This window comes from Thamnophis sirtalis, unplaced genomic scaffold, assembly GCF_051295495.1.
Source record: "Thamnophis sirtalis isolate CommonGarterSnake01/CBP01778 unplaced genomic scaffold, rThaSir2_p1.2 scaffold_7, whole genome shotgun sequence".
Taxonomy (NCBI): domain Eukaryota; kingdom Metazoa; phylum Chordata; class Lepidosauria; order Squamata; family Natricidae; genus Thamnophis; species Thamnophis sirtalis.
The window spans coordinates 31,831,956-31,854,484 of record NW_028261387.1 but is presented as its reverse complement, the minus strand read 5'-3'; the positions used below and the strand labels follow the sequence as shown (position 1 = coordinate 31,854,484).

The following is a 22,529-nucleotide window of genomic DNA, read 5'->3' as shown; positions in this document are numbered from 1 at the left end:
CAACAGCTAAGTAATGTGATTTGAAAATGTTTCCTCAGAACTAGGTACAACAGAATTCTATTGAATTGATTCTCTGTAACACTGAAGGATGTATTCGAAGTTAATTTATTTTATGGGGAATCTGGAAAAGAATGTAAACTTTCCCCCCGTGACATTCACCACAGAATAATTCTTCAATGGGAAGAAAGTGGAGAAATGCAAGGCCATCACTTGGTAGATGTACAGCTAACAAACTGAGAAAGAGTGAAGTACTTCTGAAAAAGAATCAGCAGATGTGGGGACACTGCTGGGATATTCTTGCTCTCCTCCTCAGAGTCTGGGAACATTGAGGAATGAAAATACAAGAGGAAAGATATTGTGAGCAAAAGGAGGAGTTCCTACAGTTTCATTAAATATTTTGATCCCTATTATAAGTGTGAGGGGGAGGGAATAAGAAGGGGCAACGATAAAATGTGCATGCTAATGGAAACCCTGCCATTTTTCATTTTTCATTGTGTCATAATATAACAGAGCACAAGTTTCATCAACTTGACAAAAGCTTTTGCTTCTTTGGCTGTGACTAGCTTCCATTTATTCAGTGCATGATTCCCTTCTGGCTCATAAGAGGTTTAACACGGCTGCTTCTCAGCTATAAACAATCTCTAGTACTTTTCATTTGTCCCAAGCTTTTCAGTATTTCTGAGAATGCAGTAGGTGGCGCCCTTCTCTTCCTAACTAAAACAGTGACATTTTGCATGTGAATTAGCTGTGTAAGAGTGTCTGGCATGGATGCAAATTAGTGCAGGACCATGTGTAAGAGCACCCAGTGTGGATACAGCTAACATGGTTTAATTTGCTCTTAATTGAAACAAGAATGAATGTTTTTCTGGTATGGTCATTCAACTTAAAGCCCACTTTTTCCCATTATATCTTGAGTGGGAAATTCTAAATATAATGGCTTGCAAATCAAGGTCACACGGATCTGCAGGAAGAAGTTCCAGTAAAATACAATTTCCCAATTTATTTTGTGAGAATTGCATTCAGACCAGAGATGGACAAAGCTCCTCATTGTAAGGACTCTCTTCCAGCTGGTGAGCATTTGTTTTTCCAGCAGGGACCCAGATCCTACCTACAGCAATTCTCCCCTCTCTTTTTCCTGCCAATGGACTAAATCAGAGACAGACCTTTTTCCTTCTGATTCAATTTTCACACAAGTACACAAATTTGCCCTGATTATTCTTATTTTTTTAAATAACTGCCTACTATACCAGAGCTCAAAGTCTCAAGACAAATCTGTCAGTTAGCAGTGATGAAGAAAATAACAGAAGCTCAAATCTTAAACTTGACAGATTTCTACTATCAGCAAGCTTTAGAAGTGCCATATTAAATAAGGCTCAGATATGAATTGGCATACCCTGTTTTTCTCCGTTTTGCAAGGCTCAAAGAAGCTTACCAAAATATTTTCTCTCACTTTCTGCTTACTTTGCTTTTTCAAGATTTGATGAATTCCTAACCAGCTGCTTGATTTTAATCAACAGGTGATGACCTTAAAAAACAAAGTAAAACCTTAGCTTCTTCTATAACAGAGTTTCCCAATGTGGGCAACTTTAAAACACATAGACTTCAACTCACAGAATTTCCCCAGCCAACATAGCGAATGGCTGGCTGAAGAATTCTGGGAGTTGAAGTTCACATGACTTAAAGTTGCCAAGGTTGGGAAATCCTGCTCTATAAGAAGTTCCTGATCTTTGGAATCACCTTTCCCAGAATTTGGTCCTCAGGAAACTCATCTTTGACAGTTACTCAAAACCAGAAAGAACCATTCCTGACAACACAGCGGGATGGGGGTGGGGATGGGTAGGGATAGCAATTTAGACCTGAGTGCAGAAAAGGGACAATCAGTTTTGTTGCACAAATCAACGTTAACCCACTCCTAATCAGACATGGTACTGTTTTGGCACATGCATCAGGACAGAAGGCTCCAAAGATGCACATTTTTAACAGACATAGTTCTGATGCCACTAAGTCAGAGGTGGGCAACTAAGTCTCCTTTATGACCAGTGAACCTCAACTCCCAGAGTTCCTGACCTAGCCAGGATTTCAGGAAGTTGAAGTCCACAGGTCATAAAGGGACCATAGTTGCCCACCCCTGCACTAAAGTTGTCATAAATATGAGCTTGATTTTCTTGCTGGAAAGATGGAGGGTGAAATGGGCAGTCGGAGATATCCCACACCTGTATATCTTCCTGTAGAATAAATCACACCAGTATATCCTGTTTGTTGCCACTTCCACATCCAAAGCAACCACATTCTTCAGCATGGGGATGATGCGAGAGTAATCCTTTTTCACCAGATCAATCTTGCGTACTTCGTGGCGGTTTGTGAAAACAAGGTATGGGCTCTTTCCTGCCAAGGAATCCGCAAATCAGAGCTTTATAAGCAATTTAGGATATAGCATAGCTTTTAAAAAGCCAGCTTTGGAAAAATATCAAAACTACTTTTAGAATAAAAAGGATTGGCATTGTTGGCAGTCCTGATCATCATTTCCTGGGCACACTGCTCTAATTGACTAGTGATTTACACCTTCCTTCTTTCTCATTGGGAGAATAAAAGAGTCACTCTAACAACTGTGCACCAGAGAGGAAGACAGTTGAGGGTATTCAGCACATATCTATATTTTTAAACAGACCAATGTATAAACGTAAATATATGATCATGGAAAATATACCCTTTTCCTATAAATTACATTTTTTAAATGGCTAGCTCACTTTGATCAGATCAGTTTAGAAGCATTCTCCTTTAGCACTTCTCCAAAGAGAGAGGTTCTGAAATCCAGCTTTCACAATTGGTGTGCTATGCTTCTTAAAATACTGATTTTAAAAGACAAAAAAGAGAAGTAAGTTCTTATTAGGATTTTATTGTTTATGAGATAGATTCCATTAGCCGAGGCATTTGCCCCTCATGATGGTTTAAGCCCTGTCCAATATTAAACAGATAAAGAAGAAAATAACAATAACCAAAATTAGAAGATAAAAGAAACTAAGTCTGCCACTCCCAACCCTATTTGTTTTCTTTCCTTGCTCTCTCCATGCTGGCATTTTGTGAAGAGCAGTAACATAAAAAAAGCAGAGTTGGAGGCATAATGGATGTTGTCTGCAGCACAGAAAGGTACCAACGTTTTGTTTTGCCTTGGTGATTTAAATGAGGAACAGGAATATGTATGTTGTGGAAGGAGTGAAACCTCATGAATTCTTTTGGGTCTTGAAAAAAAATTATGACATTCTGGATTGGGCACAGAAGGCACTGTTATTATTAATCCAGTCCTTTTCTAGATCACTGTATCAGAAAATTCTACTTTTTGTCTGCCTTTAAAATTTTGTGACTTTTTCTCTTTTTAATATTTAGTCAATTAAAAAGAAAAAGAAAAAATAGATTATAGCAAAAGGCAGCTTAAAAAAAGATTATCAAAAAATTGATGCTAGAAGATCTTTGTTCCACTTCAGGGAAATAAAATGATGTTGCAAAGTTCCATCTTGTCCCCTGCTCTTTTAACAACTATATAAAAATAGGAGACGTTATCTGGAAGGTTGGACTCAAATGGCAAAATGCAGATGATATTCAGCCCAGGAAGCTGTGGATTTTTTGAGATGGATGGGGGATGAACCAGCCAAGGCTTAAACTCGATAAAGTAGAAGTTACTATAGGCAAGGAAGATGGACATTTATAAACAGGTGATGAGATCCATATCAAATGGAATTGAGCATCTTCTTACCTATGGCTTTGCAGTTTTTAGACAGGGTGTCCATCTCATAACCATCATAACATTCACATTTATAGTCCCCCTTGTAGTTAATGCAGATCTGGCTACACGCATCTGGATTCTCACATTCATCTATATCTAGAAGGAGAATAATTATTATATAGAATAATTATTCTATATTTAGAATAATTGCTAATTTGACATTAAGACATCAGATCATGGGACATCACAAGTATGTCATTCTGCAAAGACATATTGGTGGGTTCTGCTCAGGGATGGGATTCTACCTGTTCAGGTGAACTGGTAGCTCTGATGATCAGCTGGGAGCGAACTGGTTCGCTCTGATGATCAAGTGGGATCGCCTGTCCTGCGCTTTATTGATCTTTATCTTCTCAGCTGAGTTGCATGGCAGAGCGGATTGCCGTGCCTCCCTGTTTTCCTCCCCAGCAGTAATGTAGAAGATAAGTTTTCTCAAAACTGCACACGAGCGCAATCACCGAACCGGTTGTTAAACAGGTAGGATCCCACCACTGGTTCTGTTTCTATGCAAATTACCTCCACACGTTTTCTTGTCCATAAGCGTGTATCCAGGAGGACATTCACATTCATAGCCAATCTTCAAGTCCTTGCAAATATGGGAACAACCACCATTGTTCAAGGCACATTCATTCACATCTAGAAGAATAACATTATTTAGATTAAATTTGAGTTCTGTGCATAAGACTGACATTTTAAAGTGTCAAATGGTTTCAGATATTCCCAGAAACCACTAAAAGGTTTATTTAAATAGACATGAAAACCCTTTTTTTCTTCTAAGAAGCAGTGATCTGACCTTTCTTAAGACAACTTACTCATGCAATTTTGGTTTAATTTGTATTTGAACTCAAAAGTGCTCGTTTGTATTGTTTGCCATCACTTCACAGACACAACTGTGGGAGAAAGATGTTAAGTAATGAATGAGCTAAGTAAAAATCATCCAGTAGTTATAAGCCAAGTCCATATTTAAGATCCTAAATGGGCAAACAGAATAATTTGGCAAGAATGTTCTTCTAACGGATCAGGACTATATGCAAAAGGTTGTACTATAAAATAAGCAAGCAATAAGAATCCAGAAATGTCAACTGCTTCTGGCTCAATATTTATCAACTGGGTGTCTTCTAGATATATTAAGTTTCATTTTACTAGAATTTAGAACCAGCATTACCAACAGGTGGCAACTGTAAGAACTGTATTCCTTCACATCTAGAAGTCATCACATTGGCAAAGGCTATTCTAGTGAGGGGTTAGATATTTGTTTAAAGAATCTGTTTTTATATATACTAATCTATAAGAGACATAAAAAGTAGAATTGCAAATGTGGTTATATAGTTCAAGAAAAATATCAAAGCTCCAAAGCATAATACATCACCAGTACAGTTAATGTTGGGAGGAAGTTTATATTTTTTCCAAAAACCCAGTGGAACTGTAAATGCACCATTATAAAAAAAAATAAAAAGAGTGAATCTATCCTGCTTCTATTATCCCATCCTGCTCTTTGTTACTATGCTAAAGTTATAAATATAATAATGCATCCTGAAAAAAAATCAACCCACTGGAATCCACATGTCCATTCCTATCTATTGTTCACCAATACTTGTCTTTTTATGTACAGTGAGAGCATATACACCAAAGCCAAATTCCTTGTGTGTCCAATCACACTTGTCCAATAAAGAATTCTATTCTATTCTGTTCTGTTCTGTTCTATTCTATCTCATCCTTTCCTAAGACCAAATGGTCCCCCAAACATTTGCAATATATTTCATTTGAATAAAAGAACACCCTTGCCTGTAATAATCATACACACACCTGGAAATTTGTATGAGCAGAGTCCTGATCATTAGTTCCCCAATAGCAGACACTAAAATTGAAAATGCCGTCTAATTTACCCTGCAACTGTAAATTGCCAAAGGGGTTAAAGGAAGTCATTTCAATTCTTGAAACAACCATTCACTTGTCTTTCCAATTAACCTATCCAAAGTGAGGGACAGAAATGTTTTTCTTGTATTGTGAAATTTGCTGTGCAATTAAATATGTAAGAAACTGGGGTTACGAAGATTTGTTGGACTAGCCCAGATATGCAACTCAGGAGAAAAATGGATGATGCAGTTCCTTCGATTCTTTCATTTAATGGCAAAAGACGATGAGGAAAAAAATTAACCGGTAGAATGTGCTGCACTGGGAAAACATCCACCACGTTTTGAGGCAAATTCCCCAATTCTGAACAGAAAGCCACAATTCACAATGTTATTAGCAACAATAGGTTTATTGCTGAGTTAAAAACATGGTGGAGCATTTGGGCTACTGTTTACAATTCAGATTGATCCTGTCCATAACTCTTGCTTACACAGTGCATCACAAGCCAATTATGCCAAACGAGACTGTAACTCTCAAGACCATCTTCCATTTTAATTGGTAAGTATATCTGTTTTACATTTCCATGCCACTTCATGCCAATGGGTTCTAAGCAGCATACAGTAATAAATTATAGTTAAATACTGTAATCACATGGAAGATAAACTCAACAGTAAAGAAGAATAACTTTCAGACCAATTTCCTGGCATCGGAAAGCCACGTCGTTCTCCCTAGTCTAGAACGCCATGTTTCCTAATTGTTTTACTACAACCCAGAGGGTGAATGGGCCATGCATTGAAAGTGTACTGTGTCTGTGAAAAGGGTGGTAGTGAGAGGCATATAGCTTCAGCAAATAGTCTAGGTTCAGCAAATCACTATATTTTAAAGAAATGTATATTTATTGCCCCAATAGATGCAATAGCTACCATGAAAGTCTGTGATTAGCATGTCTCCAGGCAGCTGCCTTGAGGTAAATGGTTTCATTATCAAATGTACGTTTTTACCAAATTTCACTCCAACACTGGAAAGGTTAGTTTCCCTTAACATTTAACACAACATTTCTGTGTTGGTTTTTTCACTAGCAAAATGGATATACTTGGCCATTGCCTTTAGCTTCCCAGTCTATAGTGCAGAACTGTACTAGAATATCGTGAAATCGCTCATCCAAGTATTAACCAGGCATATCTCTGCTTAGTTTCTAATTCCAATGCTGCTCCCTGCTGATATTTAATTGAAAGGATTTCTGGTTTACTACACAGGGATAAGAAGGAAGCATTGGAATTCCATCTCTGTCTCAAGACCTTAGTCACAAAATTCCTTGAACAGCTGCCATTTCTAGTTCACACCATTTACTTCTTCTTTCTACAGAAAATAGGCCCACAATATTTACCTTTACATGTAAATTTAAAGTACAAATTCAGTGTAGGAGTGAGAGGACCATATTTGCATCAGATGAAGAGACATGCACTTTAGAGTTATGTATAGGGATCCTAACATCCAAAGAGGCTCATGGGGAACAAAATAGTTTTTAAAACATCCAAGTTCTAAACCAGAAGGCCTCATTTGGTCTTTTAATGGTTTGACAGACACGGGGACAAAATTGTCAATTGGATTGCATTTAAGCAGAATAACTAAATTAATTAATCAATATGATCAGCTGTACATCACATGCTTCAATAGCCTTCCCTTCTTTCAGATTAAAAACTAAAACTTAAGCATAATTTTGGGAGAGGCCATGTCTATCTAGAGGGTCATTAAAACTGGGCATCTCTGTCTAAGATCATTTAAGAGTTAAGTTAAAATATTCCATAGTGAATTTCACTCACAAACAAAATGGAACCCAAGCAACCATTTTAATCCTAAAACCATAGTCTTCCATGTCAAAAGTAGTTCAATTTTTGAAATTCTCTCAAAGGCAGCCCAACCATACAGAGGTGGTCTCGAAATTGTGATGCAAAACCAAGATCACTCTCTTTCAAAGTACACTAAACTTGATAAAAAGAATTTGAGACCTCGGCTACTGGTTTTCCAGGATCAAGCTTCGTTTAGATTTAATTTCAGCTTCTTCAAATTTATTCAGTTCATACCAATCTATTTGAAAGAATATATGCTTCCAAAAGATGTTGAGATCTTCAACCACAACTCGCAAAGAACTGTGGATGATGGGAATTGTAGTCCTACAACTTTTGAAAGCACATAGGTTATGCACACCTATACTAGGGTAAATCTTATAATTAGCCTAAAAAGTCAGTCATGCAACATGTGCATGCAATGTGGGCATACAATAAAAAGACATAAAATATAACCAAGGTACTATATAATTTGATACATCTCTTCATTACTGATGCTATGGAAATTATAAGAAATTCTAAAATGCCACAAAATAACAGGCAATAAAACTCCAGCAATACAAAAAGCTCCTGTGTCAAAATTCAAATGAATTAAATATATCCTCTTCAATAGAGAACAGAAGAAAAGAACAGGCTTAGATCTCTTTAATGATCAAGAACACATCACCACTGTATAAACTAAGGAATAATTTGTTATAGCTCTTCATTACTGATGCTATGTAAATTATAAGGACCTCTAAAATGCCAAAAAATAACAGGCAATAAAACTCCAGCAGTATAAACAGCTGCTGTGTTAAAATCAGATGAATTAAATATATCCTCTTCAACTGAGAACAGAACCAAAAGAACAGACTTAGATATTTTTAATGATCAAGAACATATTAATCAGGACCAACAGTTTCATTATATTCACATCAGCTAAACGAATATATTTCATCTTACAGGAATGAGATCTTATATTTCTTATACAGTAAAATAATGCATTGCATCAATTAATGACCCAGCATCAATAAAAAAGCATGTCAGAGGGGAAAAAATGTTGATAGATATTATTTAGTTCAAGTTTCTTTAATTATGTAATTAGGAATCTGGTTTTTTTAGAATAAGCCTCCAAATCATGTATACTCAAATGATATTCTTTAATGACTTTTCTCAGTCTTTTATTGTATTACTTAGGGCTTTTATTGACCCAGGAGCAGATTGCCTATAGACAGAGACTTTGTATGGATAAATATAAGAAAATATGGGCTTCATTTATAGAAAATTCAGTAGGTTAAAAAAAGGATGATAGTCATATAAGTGTATTAGAAATACATACACACACACAGAGAGAGAGATGCTCCTTTTGTTTTTTGCTTTTGTTTCTTATTTTAAAAGCAAAAAGCTATTAAAAGCAATAAAATATTAAAATTTATTAACTTATTAAATTTTATTTAAAAAAAACATGTGAATGAAGAAACCGCTCCACAGTTTTCTTTCATGGAACAGTATCATCTTCAGCTTTTCCATGAATGTTACTTTCCTCCTTAGCAACATACTGGATCAACTCAAAATCTGATGATGGAAATTCCTACTAATGGTGTGTTTTTCATGGCCCCATTCAAGAACTTATGAAGAATGCCATCCTTTTCTTTTGATGTCAAAGGCAGGTGGGTTTCGATGTTGATGTACATAGTTAAGGCCACGTGACTGCTTATTAACATAGATGCCTGCCTTAGATGACCTTTAGAGTCTCTGTATAAATGCCTCTGATGCCTCTGAGGTGGGTAAAATGAGGACCCAGATTGTTGGAGGCACTATGCTGACTCTGTAAACTGCTTAGAGAGGGCTGTAAAGCACTATGAAGCGGTATATAAGTCTAAGTGCTATTGCTATACATGTGTGATTTCTGTGAGCAAGAGCAGAGCAGTCATGGACCCGTTTCTCCATTGCTGAAGTGGGCCTATGTGTCAATTTTTCAACATGCATTTTTAAAGGACAGATGATAAAAGAAATTGTCTACCTTGATTAAGCACATAAACTTTCTTTGCAATTCACAAGAACCACCAAAAATAATAATTAGCATCAGCAGGAGACCAGAATACTGAGAATTTTCTGTTCTGTGATGCAATTACATCTTGCAATCAACCCATGCAGGATTAATTACATTTAAGATCATGCAAAGCATCACCTGGAAAATGCAAAACCTAAAATCCTAAGAATCTAAGATTCTAGAAACTAAAAGTAAAATCTTAGTTCCATTTCCCTCATCCACGAGTCACAAAGACAAGGTAAGCAGAAGAACTAAAGAAGAATGGTAATAGTGGTTAATGCTCCTCTTCTGGTAGTGCTAATCATATGAGCATGGAAGAGATTTGTTAAAAATGGAGGAAGAAATAAGAAGGTACTGTACCACAAACTTTTAGAGGCTCATCGGACCAGTCCCTGCAGTCCTTGTGTGAATCGCACACCTTGACTTCCTCTATGCATTCTCCACTTTTACACTGAAATTTGGTGGGACTCTTGCACGCCGCCTCTGTTATTCAGGCAAGGAAGGAAAAGCAGCTGAAGTTAGATTAGGTACATGAAAATGAAGATGCATTTATGAATGTAATTAGGAAAAAATGATATATGGTTAAGCAGCAGGAGTTTTAGATGTGATGGATTAGAACAAAGCCTGCTAAAGACAAAAAGTATCTCTTGATGAGGCCTCACTTCTGGAATATGCTAAACAGTACAGCATATTATGAAGAGTGGGTTTGTTTCTTGGGAATGGAGGATTCTTTGGCATCTAAGCATTTTTAACAGTGTTGTCTACCACACCCCATGCCAGCAGACTGATCACACCTAGTGTATCTACCATTAAGGCAGCCAGCTTCATCACTGTTGTCAGGGCAATCATGCACTTTGTTGCACTGTTTAGCTCCATGGATACAGGTCCCATCACCACACTGGAATTCATCAGGGCTGCAGGTCACCAAGGCTTAAAAAAAAAAACAAAAAAAAAACATCATCACTTGTTGCGTTCTTTTCACAGGGTTTGTAAATTGTCAGTAATTCTAAAGTTCTGAGGTATCCAACAGTCCTTCATTGGTTACATACTGCCTAGAGTCACTTTCCATGCAATGGGTGCTCATATGAATTTGACAGATGAATAAATAAATTGGAGTCTGGAATCATTTCCCAATTCCGCGTGGCACAAAAGAGTTGGAAGGATATTGTCTGTTTTCATTTTCATGTGGTTTGTTCTTAACAATAAATCAGCTATCATGGCTAAATATGGATTTAAATCCATAGTTTAACATCCACACTTCATTGTGTATATTGGGAATATTTTCTTAACAACTAGGAGTTTTCTGGCTCCCAGATCTTCTTTTTCATCCCAAACCATTTTTTGTGAACGAGAATAATATTGTAATTTCATTGCAGATGTTTCATTCTTTTATAACTTATACTTTATAGACATTAGTGAAAAGGCTATTAGCTAAAACATTAAATTGAAACTTTAATATGTTGAACTATTATAGTATAATAAAATAATAACAACAAATTATTTCAGAACAAGAATAAAAAGAAAAAAATTACATCCATTTATGAAGGAAAACACCTGGAAGTACATAATGGTAGGCTTTCAGAAATAATAACTGACTCACAGCAATTAAGAAACAATTAAAGCAGATAGTGAGGAAAGAGGTAAAAATTGCATCTTGATGTTTAAAAATTTGACACACTAAGTCCCATTTAACATTGCCTGATCTTAAAAAGCTAAACAGGATTGGTCTTGGCTAGTATATAGTTGGGACTTCACAGAAAAATCTCAGGAAGCCATTGTAACTGGAAAGCAAAACATCCTCTAGAAGAGTAATACCATTTCTGTATTATGGCTACGAAAATTACATGTCTGCCTTCTGTTAAACCAGCAGCTTGACTCAAAAGTGATCTTAAGTTTATTTAATCCCCATATCTAACTCCTGAACAATAAATGGCTATTGTTAGCCGATCTATATTGCTGCTTTCTAACAATTTTTAGACCCGCCCAAAGCTTTTTTTTTAGAAAGCACAAAACATATCATATAGCTGAGTGTCAACAGCTGCAGGAGCACAGCAAAAATGCCTCTCTGAAATCATGTATCTTCCCCTTGGAGTACAGCATCCTTATTTTAAAGGACAGAAAATCACTGCCAAAGAGTAGCTCAAGGAATATGACACAGGCACTAATTCAGAAGATCCAAGAGGATTGTGACATAATCTCCTCAGCAATTTTATTGTCACAAGGAACAGAAATTATGGCTCTTCAACATCCTGGACACAAGAAGAAGAGACTACCATGTATCCAGCAAGTATAGAAGATAAAATAAACATACTGAGGAACAAATACAATCAATTAGACTGTAAATTACAGGCATTCAAAATCACTACAGTGAACCATGCTTGGCAAGCAGAATATTTACACAATGCCATTATTGTTTTTGTGATTTCTAATCCGATTCCAGACCTTCCCAAAGAGTAAACATATAGAAGTCTATTCACAGATCACTGTGCAAGTTAAAAAAGCACATCTGTAGCAAGGATTTTATTTTATGTAGCATGTCAACACCTCTGAGAAAGAACCTTCTGAATATCTCCTACGGGAAGGTTTCTTTTTTATATAGTTAGTGAAGTGCAACAAGAAGCACTAAACTAGACATTGCTCTGAATGGTAAATTCAGGAATTGTTCTTTTCTCCTTGGGCTTCAGGTGAAATACCAACTGCCAAGTTATAGCTCACTTTAATTTAAATCATTTTAACTTCATTAAACTTCATGAGATTGAGCTCATTTAATGAAAAATAAGAAGTCTGGGTAATAAGAAAATAAAGCCTTGGAATTCATGAAACCAATATTGGCTTCACTTATCCATGAGATTCTTCTAACATAATATTAGCAAACTCTTCGTCTGGTTCATGGAAAGCCATTAACATCAGAGATAAGACTCTGCTTAGTAATTGCATACTGAAATGGAGTCAAAGTAGACATTATTTGATACCATGCTAGAATATTAAGTGTGAATGCAGTAGATAAAGTTGGAAACACAAGATATGCATAGGTTGAAAATACAGATGGATAAAAAGGAAGAGCTTTGTGTCAGGGTTCCAAGTAAGACCCCCAACAAAAGAAGACTCCGAGGCTTGAGTTTCCTCAAAGTTCCATTTTATTAGAGATGTCATATTGGCACATCTGGGAAAACCCAAATCTAAAAATTTCCAGGTTTTCCCCACCCAAAAGAAAGTTCAAGTGCCTGCCCAGCACTCACGTGTCCATTACATCGTCCAATCAGGCACCATCCAAAACTGGAAATGCCTCCCAGTCACCTCATTGCAACTGCAGGGCAAGGTGACCTTGACTCTTTGAGAAAAGAATGTTACTTTGACTATATATCACCCATACACCATATAATTCCCCCTCCCATTTTTCCAAAATAGCAACTGTGGTAGGCCCGAGAGCCCAAATGTAAAAGATGACTTCCAGTTCTGATACTTTGCTTATAACATCACAATAAGCAAAAGTCATGATCGTACCCTATAACTTACATAAAGGTAACAGTAATGATAAAATCTCCTTTAAATCAAGCTGGACTTCTGATGCCTAACCATTAAACTGTTTACTACATCAGTTCTACTGGTAGACCTTGACTTACAACCATTTTTTAGTGACCATTCAAAGTTACAACAGCACTGAAAAAAAGTGACTTATGACACTTTTTTAGACTTACCACTGTTGTAGCATCCCTATGGTCATATGATCAAAATTTGGCCACTTAGCAATAATTATGATGGTTGCAAGTGTTCTGAGGTCATGTGATCATCTTTCGCAAACTTCTGACAAGCAAAGTCAACAGGGAAATCAGATTCACTTAACAACCGTCTTACTAACTTAACAACTGCAGTGTTTCATTTAAAAAAATGTGGCAACAAAGGTTGTAAAATGGGGCAAAACTCACTTAACAACTGCCTTGCTTAGCAAAGAAATTTTGGACTCAATTGTGGTCGTAAGTTGAAGACTACCTGTATACACACTCAGAAAAACATTTGGACCACCCAGGCCTAAAGTTTTCAAGGATGCCTGCAGAACAAATGGAAACAGAAATATACCCGGAAAGGACAAGTTCTAGAGATCAGCTGTGTTCATCGAGCAAATCTGATCCATTGCAAGTTTTGTGCTGCCTTTGATAATCTTTTGCTTCACTGACTCCATCAGTAGTGATTATTCAGCAAAATTTGTTTCTCAAAAAATATGAAGCATGCTTTATATCAGAATTGTTTTCATATTTCAATAATATAAAAGGTATTCCTAAAAACACTTTACATTTTATAGTGGGTTGCGTATCCTTAGTCTGGATTCTCTTCAGATCCTTGAGCAAGAGATACCAGGAATTTAAATTAGAACTGCTTATCTGCCAATTATCTACCTACTGAAGTCCTCCTAAAAGGTTTAAATAGATACACAGTATATAAATATAAAATATAAATATGCACACACACACATGCATAAATCAAGACATCAGCCGTTAGGTGTGCTTTCCCCCCCACACATATTCTATTTATTTCTTTGTTCATCTGCTGCTCTCTATATTTTGTTAATTTGCCAAAGCATTTTTATTTGTTTTCAGCACTAAAAACAGAGCCTTCATTTTAGTTTCTTCCCTCAAAAACAACTTATGACAACAGTTGGCAAATGAGGCCTTGAAATGGATTTTAAATGTTAGGACAAACTTCCTTTATTTATATATATATATATATATATATATATATATATATATATATATATATATATATATATATATATATATATATATATATATATATATATATATATATATATATATATATATATATATATATATATATATATATATATATATATATGGTATGCCCAAGTGTGGGAGGAAGGTCACACTTCCACTCTCTGTCATTAGGCTCGTCACAAGAGTCCATCCAGACAGAAACCCAATATTTTTACTGTTGCCTTTGTTATATTTGTGTTTTTATTTGTCTTCCTTTATTTATTTATCAGCACAAATAAAAACATACATATATATATATATATATATATATATATATATATATATATATATATATATATATATATATATATATATATATATATATATATATATATGCAGAAATGCAAAAAATTGGAAAGCTTATCGCAGTAAATACACAAACAAACAATTGTGATCTAATGTTGATACAGCAGTTCAGGACCTGTCTGTTGGAATGAACTAGTCCCTGGGGGACCCAGCACTTTAATCTCCCTTCCCTCTTTACCAGATGTCAATTCAATACTTTCTGGTTAGCTGAACCACAATTTCCCATGATGCCTGAACTTCAGAAGCCTGGTTTGAGTATTCCCTACAAAACAAAATATCAGACTCAGAAACTGTGCTTTAATTTTTCTGACTCTATGAAGAGCTCAAACTGTTTCCCAGAGAAATGTCACTGGAAATCATGCTTTGGTAAATCAGGATGAATTGAAGTAAATCATGTGAGAGAAGAAACTTCCAAGAATATATAGCTAGTTCCTGGGCCTGTATTGAAATTTATTCTGAATGGGGTTTGGTACTAGAAGGCTGTCAAAATGCCACATGTCGCATAAGCTACTGTCTTGTACAGGTAGTCCTCGATTTACAACCACAATTGAGTCCAAAATTTCTCTAGCTAAATGAAAATTTGTTAAGTGAGGTTTGCCCAATTTCATGACCTTTCTTGTCGCAGTTGTTAAATGAATCACTGCAGTTGTTACATTAGTAGCACTGTTGTTATGTGAATCTGGTTTCCTCACTGACTTTCCTTGTCAGGAGGTTACAATTGTTCACATTTATTTATTTAGAAATTTTATATTTATAAATATAAATATGTATATTTATATTGCTGCTTACATATGGGGAAACAAGATGGCTTACAAGGATGACCCCAAGCCACTGCAAATGTCATAAATATGAGTCAGTTGCCAACCATCTGAATTTTGATCACATGGCCATAGGGATGTTACAACATAATTGTGAAAAGTCACTTTTTTCAGTGCCACTGTAACTTTGAACAGTCACTAAATGAACTTTGTAAGTTGAGGACTAACTGTAGCAGAGATGGGTTGCTACTGGTTTGCCCAAATCCGTGAGAATCAGTAGTGGAAATTGGGACTGGGTCGCTGAACCGGTAGGGATGGTAGGCTGGCCCAGCCCCTGAACCAGTTCCCCGGTCGCCCATGCCATTTTTTAGTCATTTTATAATGTTCTGCACATGCGCAGAACAATTAACAGGCACACACAAAGCAAACCTGCTATATAGTTATTACTTCTTCTGAAAATGGAATAAAAAACAAATAAATTGTTTTAGATGCAAGCTCAAGGCCTTTAAAAAAGAGAAAAATAAGAAGGGAAGACCAGAATTAAGGGCGAATAGTCAAAGAAATCCATAAAGGGATTTTTAAAAAATCCAAGACAAACAAACAATAATAATCCAGAAGGTAAATTTTAAATTAGTGAACAGAAATTTCCTTTTGTATCTGACAACTTAATATATTTGCCCGATTTATATGATTTTTACTAAGTCTCAATAATTTTGTAAATAAATTGCACAAGGCTTTCTTAGCAAATTAAAAAGATTCAGTCCTCAAGCAAAAATTGTCAACCAGGCAGATGTTTTTCAGCCATCCTTCTCATGCATAGTTTTGTATAAATATTTCATTTCCATGTTGCATTTATAAATATTTCAGTGAAACATTTTCTCAATTTCTGTCTGTCTGTCTCTTAAGCCTTAGGTGAATGACTAGCTTAAGCTACTTAACACCTAAAAAATGGATGAAACATTGTGTGAAGAGAAATGCAATATTCAATAGCTCAGGGTCCATAATAACTTGAATATTTACAGAAGAGGACCTTCAATTTTTAGAACCCAAAGCTATTGAAGCTGCAGGTACAAGCATTTTTCATTACAATTTAAAATGAGGCGCAGACAGGAATACAAACTAAACATACCTTTTTACAGAAAACATGAATTAGAATCAACTAGAGAGTCAAATGTACCTGTTATTAATTACTCAGTTCTAGATACAATATAGAATCAATATACATTATTAGTAACATGTGCTTAATTTAAACCAAAAATCTTGACATTAATATTCTATTTAGGATTTTTTTTTTTAAAGAACAATCTTGACCGTCAGGCACTTCAACTATATTCTTGTTGTTAATCTGGACAATTTGGAACAAAGACCTAACCAACCAGATATGACATTTCAGAGGTTGAGTTATAACTTTTTGCAAAATAAAAGATGCACACAAATTCTGCAGGAATCCCACACAGAATTGAAATATAAAGGCCATTACATCCGGATCAAATTCATTGGATGGATCCCTTCCCCAAATACAGTTCAAAGTTTTGGATACTTACAACAATCTTGTTCATCTGACTTGTCTTTGCAGTCTTCATCTCCATCACATTTCCAATTCAAATGGATACATTCCCCATTGCCACACTGGAACTCATGCGCTGCACAGGTGCTCACGATTTGTGGTTTGAGTTTGTACCCACACCTCTCCATGGATTCATCTGAGAGGTCCTCACAATCAGGCTGTTTGTCACACACCCAAATCTGTGGGATGCACAGGCTATTGTTGCACTGGAACTCATTCGGGTTGCAAGTGAAGGGAGGGCACTTCCTCTCGTCACTGCCATCACCACAATCATCATCACCATCACAGACAAAGATTGTAGCTATGCAGGTCTTGTTGCTGCACTGGAATTCACTTGAAGAACAGACTTTGGGGGGGGGGGAGAGATAAGGGTTAGCTCAAGCTTATTATTTTATTTCATATTTTAAATCTTTAAAAAAAATCATCCTGCTCTTAACTATCTTCTCCCTACAACACTGGAAAAACATGTGCAAGGCTTGCACATTCATACTTTTTAATACCATTCCAGCCTGATGCTTCTATTTGTTACGCATTGAAAAAATAGCAATCAAAACCACTTGTTTTTTATTCCATCAATATAACCACCTATTCATGATTTAGGATAATGATAGGACCATGCAATGCTTCTCCCTCTGTCCTTCATCTCCATTCCGGTTTCATAGCAACTTGAAAGATCTTTTCCTGCATAGCTTCTCAACTTTTGGTAAAAGTAAATGTTACATGGAAAATACAGATACTTATTTTTACTTAATTCATAAACAAATAAGAGATTATAAAAAAAACCCTACTGATCAAATGGAAGTCCTACATTTTGTTCCCAGTGCTTCCTATGGTAAGCTTGTAAACAGAACATGAGGTAAAAAGCACCTTCATATCCATGTTTCCTCAACTGGTATTCAGAGGCGTACAATCTCTGGCATTACATTAAAGAAAGAAAGTAATCAAGTGTCAACCACAATGTAGCCTGGAATTTCTATTATAAGTTTTAGAGCTTGCAAGTTTAGATAATGTGTGACAGGATTCAATCATTTTTGTGACAGACTTAAAGTGTGCCACCACATGTGATTGTTAAGGAAATCCATTCTTCCAAATGGGCTCTTTTTGCCAGAATGTGACAAAAACTGCTGGAAACTGTAAAAAATATATATCAGACATGATTGTTGGATGCTGCCACCAGTAGTAAATGTAAACTGGTTGCCAAGTGCCTAGAATATAAAAACATGACCAAGGAGGGGAGGGGTGCCAGCAGTTACAACTTCAAGGACAGGTCATAAGTAGTTATTTTTAAGTCCATCATAATTTTGAACAATCTTTAAACAACTGGTCTTCTGTACCTGTACCCATATTTAGAAACAACTATCTATAATTAGACCAACAGATGGTTCTGCCCAATTATTTTTTCTACACTGTGCATAGATTTATCCATCCTTCCTCCTTTCTCCTTCCTTATTTCCCATTTTATAAAAGCTGAAGAGACCCAGATGTGAATCTTTTATTGATAAAAGGGCTCTTCCAAATTTTCCCTTTTATACAGCTTTAAATATCTGAGACCAGAATTATATGTCTTCTTCTAAGTTTGCTTCCCATAATATTACTGAGAAGTTGAACCATGCTGATCCGTTTGCATTCATGTTACTATTCCATTATTGGAATAGTATTGGCACATTATTTGCCAAGACTAGTCTTCCAGAAAAGGCAGAAAAGAGAAAAATTTGCTATCTAAATTTCGTAGAGTTCTACCAAACTCTCACTTCCATATTACAAAGTTGGCATAAGCACAATTTCATATGTATCAATTTTATTTCTTTCATAATTTATTATTTTAATATTTGACTTTGTATCCCACTTTGAATGGGCTGAGTTGAGAATGCTGCAGTTTACTAAAGCATATAGTTTGTAATCCCAGACCATTCCATGATATACCAAAGGAGGATATATGACGTGAAGGACTATTTGTGGCATGTATATGAAGAAGATGCTTTGGAATTAAGACTTGTGGCCAGATAAATTGACTTTTGCATTACATTAGGCAAGTAAAGGCAAAGATACTCAAGAACCATCAATGACCTAAGTATGAGTATAAGGAAGCATAGGAAAAAATAAAAAATTATTCCATTGTAAAGAACAAATTGAATTCACTTTCCATCATTCGTAAACATTTATCAAGGCATAACAAATTATTTCTCTCATTTGGTTAAAACACTGGTTTAGAAACTGCTGCTGAGTTCTATGGAATTTTTTCTTGGAAGACTGATCCATTCTTAAAATATCATAAACCTAATTTGATAATTCATAGTTACTTATCTGAGCACTTCTGCTTAACAGTCCTTAAGAAGTACAGTCTTTGTAAAAAAAAAAAAGCCAAGAATTCAAATGAAGGTACTACTATTCATTCTTTTTCTTTACTTCCTATATTTAACTCACCCCAAACAATTGCTTCTTTATTTTAACCTAAATAGTGTAACTGTTTCTGAAGTCTATCATTCAACATAACTGTCCGTGACAGTCACTACCAATTCAGAGCCTCTACAGCATTAATGTCAAGTAAATATCATTTTACCTCTGTAGGTTTCTAAAAATATTATATATTTGCTTATTCAAAAATGCCGTGCCAAAATCTGACTTACAATTCCTTAGAACACATCTTTCTTCATTAAAGAAGTGGCTTTAAAACCATTTTCTCAGGATGCTATAATTTTTTTTTAGAAAGTTTCTCCTTTTTTTGTTTTTTTGAGATTACTACAAAACCAAAATAATCTTTAAAAAAAGGAGAGAAATGTAGTGCACTTTCTAACTACGTGTATGATTACCATACTCTTTCCATGAAGGCTACAACATCAGAACCATCTTCTATTTCAGCAGAAAATATTATTCCATTAAATGGAATAAGAGCCTATTCCAAACAAATGTAGAATTGTTCTGCTTGACATTTCTATTTTCAGTCTTAATGCCAGTTCCCATAGCTTGAGTGAGAGACCCCCTGGGATTCTTTGCTGTCACTTTTTGTTTTAACCCACTAAGTAACATTTTCATCACCAGAAGCTGACCATTCCTAGAGTGAAAAAGTGAAAACTATGTAAAACATTGAAAAATGGGATTTTTTTTCACTTGTTTAAGGTAGGTAGCTGTAGAAATTGAACAGACGAACCAATTGCACAAATAAATAAATAAATAAATGGATAAAGAGGATTTCGCTTGCCAAGATGATCTGAAGAAAAAACTCAACTAAGAAAAATCTTCCTTTGATGATATTGATTCTTTTAATCATTCTCTCTAGAGCTACAATCTGTTATAATCTTTATCTAGTATTCAGAGATCTACAAAATGCATTTGCAAATTGTAGCTTGGAATATGACAGAAATAGAAAAGTAAATCCATGAACTGGCAATAATTGTGTCAATAATATTTTCAATGTCAAAGTATAGTGTTGTTGAGATACTATTGAGGCACAGTGTTGTTTAATTTGATGCAATCTATTTTTGACAGCATTTATTTCGATTGTGACTAAGTAGCTAAGTGTGTGCAGATTCTCCTAAAGTATTGTTCTAATTCTACCATATATGAAATTGAAGATTAAAAGTCAGAGTAAGCCAGTATGTCTTTATTTAATTAGGCTATTGCTTTGTTATCTCTGAATACCCAATCATAGGAAGACTTACAAATGACTCCAGAAAAAAGGTGCCAGGGTATGAATTACTACATCAGCAATGGGCAATCCTGAATATGATTTGCACTTCACACAGCGTCTGCTGGGACTCTTCCAATTAAATAGCATCCTCCTCCCCTCAGTGTGACTGCGGGGACCCATGTCAAACTGTAGATCATATCATGACCTGTTGTGAGCAGTCCAGTATCTGATTTTTAAAAAAAATGATGCTGCACTTCAGATGGCCTAGACATTTTAACATTTATATTTTATAGTGTTTTACTAATCTAAGTAATTTGTTGTTATATATTGCTAGTCCATGTATGATATGCCATCTGCAAAATGAATAAATAAATCGGACACTGATAAATTGGCAGAAACTGACTAAAGTATAGGAGTATTATTTATTTATTTACATTTAGTATGACTGTCCACTCCAAAAGATAAGGCAGGGGGATGCTTTAGGGTAGTGATGGTGAACCTTTTCGGCACCGAGTGTCCAAACCGGAACGCTGTGTGTGCCAGAGCCCCAGAAACTTGAAGACCACCTAGTCTTCTGGTTTCCAGCACGCGCCAGCTACCTGGTCTTCTGGTTTCCAGCCCGTGCATGTGCACCGGCCATCTGGTCTTCATGCACGCTGGAGTCCTGGAAACCCGAAGACCAGCTGGCATGCACGCGCCGGCCACCTGGTCTTCGGGTTTCCGGGCCTCCAGCACATGCAAAGGCCAGCTTGCCTAGAAGAGCAGCTGGCAATGATGCGCATGCCCACAGAGAGGGCTCTGAGTGCCACCTCTGGCATGCATGCCATAGGTTCACCATCACAGCTATATGGTCTTTCCTATACTCATTTTGATATTAATAATTCCTCCTGCTCCATTTTACAGCCAAATAGGAAAGAGAAATTATATTAAATTGCATGCTTTTGAAAATAGACTAGAAATTTATTTCTCCTAGCTGCTTCAAAGAATTGTACTTGTAGATATTTTTAGAATCTTCTTTAACCCACATATTATACATTTCAGTCTGAATGAATCGAATGATCTGAGTAGATTTATATCAGACTATTCCTCATCTTGTTCCTTTCAGATGTGTTGGATTTTAACCACCATCATTCACAACCAACCATGGTACTTACGAATAATTGTTTTGTAGTCCAAAAATTCTGGAGAATAAAATATTGAAAATGTCTGGATTTTATGTTAAAGAGGTAAAGTTTAAAGAGAGATTAGGTACCCTTTTCTTAATTCTTGTTCCCCTTGTAAACTAAATGGTTAATGTTTTGCAGTTCAGCTATGATAGCTTTCCTGTGCTTTTAAGAGGGAAATCTGAAATTTCTTAAAATATTCTTATGCACCCAATTTTAAAATGAATTTTAGAGATTAAAAATTTGAGTTAAGAAGCTTCTGTGAAGGTACTTTACCTTCTTGGTAAGTATGAATTACTTCCAAACTTTAATGTAAGAATCTTAAGACACAATTACTATGCTTCTCTGCTGATATTTTGGCACAAGTTCCAAATTACCAGTACTCCTAAGATTTCAGAACTTCTAAATATCTCCAAGTTTCTAAGCTCCCCATAATTACAGAACTGATATTTTCTGGCAATCAGTCATATATTCTATTTTAAACTGTTTCTTGACAAAATACTGCTGACAAATTCATTTTGCTTAATGGCTTAGCCAAAAAATCTTGGTTTCCTATTCCCTTATAGCTAATAATTTGCAGTGGAATGGATCTAAACTTTGCTGAAAAGTTCAAAGTATTTTGATAAATATGAAAGATACAGTGATCGTGACACCACTAATGAACACTCCAAGAATATCCTTTTATCTAGCCATTTGATAAGTATTTTTAGTTGACGTGATGTGCCAGTGCCTCGAGGCTGTTAGGGCCTGGATGGGGGTTAACAAGCTTGTACTCAATCCGGATAAGACCGAGTGGCTGGTGTGTTTCCCTCCTACTAATTGGCCAA

At 35.7% G+C, this 22,529-nt stretch overlaps 1 protein-coding gene across 2 annotated transcripts in view; it reads right to left on the bottom strand.

The window, feature by feature from the left end:
- LRP8 (LDL receptor related protein 8) overlaps positions 1–22,529 on the bottom strand; it is a 250,915-nt gene that overhangs the window by 12,969 nt on the left and 215,417 nt on the right. Inside the window, exons 5-10 of one of the 2 annotated variants that reach the window (XM_014069621.2) lie at positions 16,889–17,257; positions 10,319–10,441; positions 9,872–9,994; positions 4,295–4,414; positions 3,752–3,877; positions 2,214–2,385 (exon numbers count right to left, since the gene is read on the bottom strand). In XM_014069621.2, the coding sequence (XP_013925096.2) occupies positions 2,214–2,385; positions 3,752–3,877; positions 4,295–4,414; positions 9,872–9,994; positions 10,319–10,441; positions 16,889–17,257 (1,033 nt within the window). The remainder of the gene's footprint in view (positions 1–2,213; positions 2,386–3,751; positions 3,878–4,294; positions 4,415–9,871; positions 9,995–10,318; positions 10,442–16,888; positions 17,258–22,529) is intronic. The other variant, XM_014069622.2, reaches the window with a different exon arrangement.